Here is a 5,142-nt window from a genome sequence, read left to right as displayed (position 1 = left end):
GGAAGGCTCTTCTTCCTCTCACCACACGGGGGACATACGGGAGTAAATACATCTCTCCTCTCTCTGGTTTCTCCTCTCCTTTGCTTTGCTTTTCCATATGGGAAGAAGGGTCACTAATACTGTTAGGCAGAGATTGCTGGGAGCAATGGATGCAATGGATGGGGTTATTGTGTTTCAAAAGTAGAAAACATGTTCTAATCTGTTTCAGGACCTGCCTCATGGATATGTAAGGATGGTAGTAAATGCTCTCTTTTTTTGTATTTAAATACCATAGCCTAACCTGTATAAGAGACTATGACCTGCTTTTTAGAGAGAAACCTGGAAAACAGTCAATCATTCTTTTTGCATTTTATATTCCACAAACGTTCCATTTATGAGATTTTGTGATGTCTTTCAGATGGCTGGATAATTGTGCTTGGAGTTTAATTTTCAAATTAAATTGCCTCATGTCCAGGTGAAATAAGGTAGTAGGAAGAGTTGCAAAGATTTAGAATTAACAGAAGGTAATTAAGAGTCTCTTCTTTGTCCTCTGGTTCCCCTTATATTTCCTAATTATGACGTACCAGAGAACCCTGCATTAAAGACATTTTAAAACAAACAAAACCTGCAAACCTTTACAAGAGGAATTCTAAAAGATATACTTCAGGCAAAAGAATACATATCCCACTTGGAAGATCTGAGATGAAAACGTATACTTTTAGGCTGTAGGTTGGTCTGTTGCAACAAAGATTCCCATATGGTAGTTTAACCCAGATACAGGTTTATTTCCGTTTCAGGTTCAAGTCATGGTTGGTGGCCCAGACAGTGTCAGGAACAAAGCTTTTCTGTATTGTTATCCTTCCATCTTCAGTTCACATTTCTGTCTTGTGATCCAAGAAAGCTGCCTAAGATCCTATTATCATATCCACTCCGCAAGCATCAGCAAGTGGTCTAAATGGAAAGATAAGCAAATGACTTCCTATTATAGCCTACCAAAATGAAGCTTAGACTCTCTAGGGTTAAGAGAGTTTATACAATAGATGTCACACATCATAGCCTGAGTTTCTCTAGGACAATTTACCAGAGTTTAAGCCCTACACTGGGAATCAAGCTGATTAGAATGCGTAATTCCTCCTGCAATAAAAACAGCTCATACCAGTCCTCCCTAATTCATCTACTTGCAACGGCCAAGTTAAAGGCCTAATACTAACCCTCTAAGACAGAGTATTAGTTATGAGTAAAATTTACTATGAAAAGAGAAACTAGAAAAACCAACTATTAACTCTATCCCTCCTACCAATATGAAATCCCAAAATAAATCTTATCACCTGAGCATCTTACCTCAAGGTAGCAATGACTTGACTTCTTCCATGACTAAACAAAATGTGTCATCTTTTTGAAATGTGTCACCTAGGAACAGAAATAATTAAGCCAGATCTTAGGGAAACATCAACAAACAGGTTGCAATATATCAATTGTAGCAGTCGTCTTTTAACTTTTCACCCAGTTCCTATTAACAGAAATGGAAGATCTAATTGACACTACTCCACATGCCCTATTTCCAAAAAAGAAACTCATTTTAAGTGTCCATAACTGCTACTATACTTATTGCTTTATTTATTAGAGCTATGTTTACCTACACTGGAATCCAGCACATTTTATAATTATTAGATGCTAATAATTATATGGTTACTTTTGGGTTTTTAAATGAATATTTATAAAACAAACATATATGCAGTACTTGGTCTCATTCCTTCTTTATCCAAAGCACGGATATAAATAAGTTAAAAATACAAAATACAAAGAGATATCTTTTAAAATAAATTTACTAGACAGATTTCTTCCTTGAAAATGGAAATTGTATTTTATTATTCCTAGAACCTATTACCATAACTTCTCCACTTATGTTTGTTTTAAATAAATAAGTAATATCCATATTGCAATAAATGCTATTTTCTTACATTGTGACCTTCTCAGCTGCTTTGAAGAGACCCTATTGGTAAACAGGAGCCAATGATCTGGGAGTCCCAGCACTAACTTAGAGGTTTTGAAGAAACTCTAAACCTAAAAACAACCAAAGGGTGGAACTGCACAATTCCAGACAGTGTACCACAGCCTACCACTGGGCAAAGGTGAGAAAGATGACACATTCAGAGCTATCATCTATTTCTCCTATCCCCAAGTCCTACTGACACAAGGAGTAGAGAAATGTTGAAATTGAGAACAAAAGAAAACACAGCAAAAATATTCACAAATCCAGGTGTCCAGGTACATCCCAATAAGCCAAGTATCTGTGGGTGTTCTTTAGCATGGCACTAGTAAGACTAGAAGGACTACTCACTGCAAATGGTCTGTATTCATGTAATCTACACAAGTCATAGGCTCCCAGCTATGTCCTCAGAAGGAGCCTCTGAAGGACACAATGAGAATATGTTCAGATCAGTCCTTTTGTGTAAACACCCTGAGCACTCACTGGCGGATCTGCTGAGTCTTCACCCCATAGACAAGAGGATTGAGTGCAGGTGGCATGAGGAGATACAGTGTGGCCAGAAAAACATGGACATGATGGGGTACATGGTGACCAAAGTGGTGAGTGAGGAAGGAGAAAATTCCAGGGACATAGAAGACCAGGATGACACAAACATGAGATCCACATGTGCTAAAGGCCTTAAGGCGGGCCTCACTCCCTGGTACCTTCAGCACTGCCTGGAGGATGTGGGCATAGGAAACACCAATGGCCAGGACATCCAGCCCAATCACAAGCAAGGCCACAGTCAGCCCATAAGCTCGGCTGACTGTGGTTTCTGAGCAGGCAAGTTTTACAACAGCCATATGTTCACAATAAGCATGGCCTATGATGGTGGTTTGGCAGAAGATAAGTTTTTGCAACAGAATGGAGAAGGGGATGAGGACTAGTAATCCCCGCACCAGCACCGCCATTCCGATGCACCCTATGACTCCTGGATGCAGGATCGTGGAATGGTGCAAGGGGTGACAAATGGCTACATAGTGATCCAGAGCCATGGCCACAAGTACCCCTGACTCCATGGAGGAGAATGCATGGATGAAGAACATCTGGATCAGGCAGACGGTGTACACAATCTCATGGGCATGAACTATGAGCACTGCAAGGGCTTTGGGTGCAGTGGAGGAGGCCAGAACCAGGTCCTAGCATGGACAGGAAGAGGTACATAGGTTGCTGTAAGGATGGGTCCATCAAGATGATGAAGAGAATGGTAACATTGCCCACTAGAGCAAGGAGGTAAAAGATGCCCAAGGGCAGTGTGATCCAGTGCTGGCTTTCCTCTAAACCCGGAATCCCTACCAGGAAAAAAGAAGGCTGGGGTAGCCTCCAGCTTGAATTGATAAGGAGTATTTTCAACGACTTGGAGAGGAAAGAGAAAAAAGAAACCAAAGTCATGATTTCTGCATTCCTTCTACATTATCACATTGTCCAAATTGGGCAGCCATCATCATGAGAAGAATAAAGTGACTTTACCTGCAACCGAAGGGAATAAAGTTAGCTACAGGGAAGAAAATCTCCTTTGGTGGAGATAATTGTTTTAGAGGTGAGACATCCACATGTCTGAATTAATACAAGCTTAGTTTTGTTTAGAGATAAGAGTAAACATAAGTTGCTTTTAGAGAGATACTTAAACTCTACTAATCAGTTGCTTATATTTTGGAACTGTCAACTTCAAAGAGTTATTTTTATTAGCCTCTTGGCATTAATGACCACTGTAAATCAATGTGTTGTTTTTGAAATAGTCTTCCTCTGTTTCCGTGACATGGCACTCTAGAGTTATTCCCCCTGTAGCTTCAGTCCCACCATTTTCTCTATGTTATTATGCCATTGATTCCAGGAATCCATCCTCTCCTCTCTTCCCTATTCTGTAATTATCTCTTAATTGACTTCATTTATTCCCATGGTTTTAACTGTTTACATACTTTTATTTCTTCCAAATTTATGTTTCTTTACCCAAATATCCTTCTGAAATATAAATTCATTTTTCCATTTGCTTTATGAATATCTGTACACTACATCCTCAATGTATTCAATATTGGATTAATTCACCTATTTTTCCCAAATTTGTTTTACTTACTTTTTGGCAATAATTTTGAATTACATCCCTAGCTACCTACACAACCCTAGCCAAAAACTTGAAACCTGTCTTTGCTCATAATCCTCATCCCCTTTTATTCATTCACCAATTCGCATTGACTTTATTTTAACCCCTCTTATATCCACTCCTTCTTCTCAACCCTCAATATCACTGCCTTAGTTGACACCCAACTTCTCTCACCTGGACTATTTCACAACATCTCTCTGCCTTCGCCATAAATACCTTCCCAATTCACTCTCAACTCTGAAGTCGTGGATTTTTTTCTAAAATGCAGATCTCACATATTACTCCTAAGATTAAAATCCTTTGGTGAATTTAATGCATGGAATAAAATCATACTTTGAGACTGGCATAAAAGGTTATCAAAAGTTATCTTTTGTGCATTACTTTTGTCTTACAGTTAATATATTTCTACATATATATTTTACCAATCATCCCTGCATTCTTGGAGTTACATGTATACACTAGGCTTACTTATGCCTTTTGTGGAATCTGTCTTCAAAATCCTTTATCTGAATTGGTCCTTCAAAATTCAAAGTGCACTGTCGCCCCTTAAAAGGACTCATTGCCTGTGTCGGATGAATACTGATTATGTTCAGAGCACTTCGTAATCTTCCTTTATTATCCATAACTTTCTGATATATCTCTAGAAATTCTATCATTGGCTTAATGGTTTGTTTTCTTAAAGAAACATATCTTATTATACTTTATAATTATAAGACAGCATGGTGAACATTTCACAATGTAGTGAGATAAATAAAGGCACTAGAGGAAAACAGACTTAGTTTAAATTTTGTCCATTTCATATTCTAGGAATAAAACCTTGGCAGGATACTAAAACTCTCTCAGTCTTGATTTCCTTATGTTATAAATAACATCAATCTTACAGGTTTATTGTAAATATTAATTAAGTAATGTATGTCAAGTCTTGATATGTAGATTAGTCTACAAATTATAGTTATAATTATTTTAATGATAGCAATAGAAGATGACTGAGAATTAGATCACAGGCTTCTTTCTTTTCTTCTTTGTCTCCATG

At 38.0% G+C, this 5,142-nt stretch overlaps 1 protein-coding gene across 1 annotated transcript; it reads right to left on the bottom strand.

Annotated features, from left to right (window-relative positions):
• Window positions 1–2,418: 2,418 nt before the first annotated feature.
• On the bottom strand, window positions 2,419–3,400 carry LOC103241659 (olfactory receptor 52L1). Its single transcript, XM_037995745.1, is given in 2 exon segments — window positions 2,419–3,148; window positions 3,150–3,400. Coding segments are annotated over 2 exon segments (981 nt in total).
• Window positions 3,401–5,142: the final 1,742 nt, after the last annotated feature.

Source organism: Chlorocebus sabaeus, chromosome 1, assembly GCF_047675955.1.
Source record: "Chlorocebus sabaeus isolate Y175 chromosome 1, mChlSab1.0.hap1, whole genome shotgun sequence".
NCBI classification, from domain to species: Eukaryota; Metazoa; Chordata; class Mammalia; order Primates; family Cercopithecidae; genus Chlorocebus; species Chlorocebus sabaeus.
This window is presented reverse-complemented; position numbering and strand designations above follow the sequence as displayed.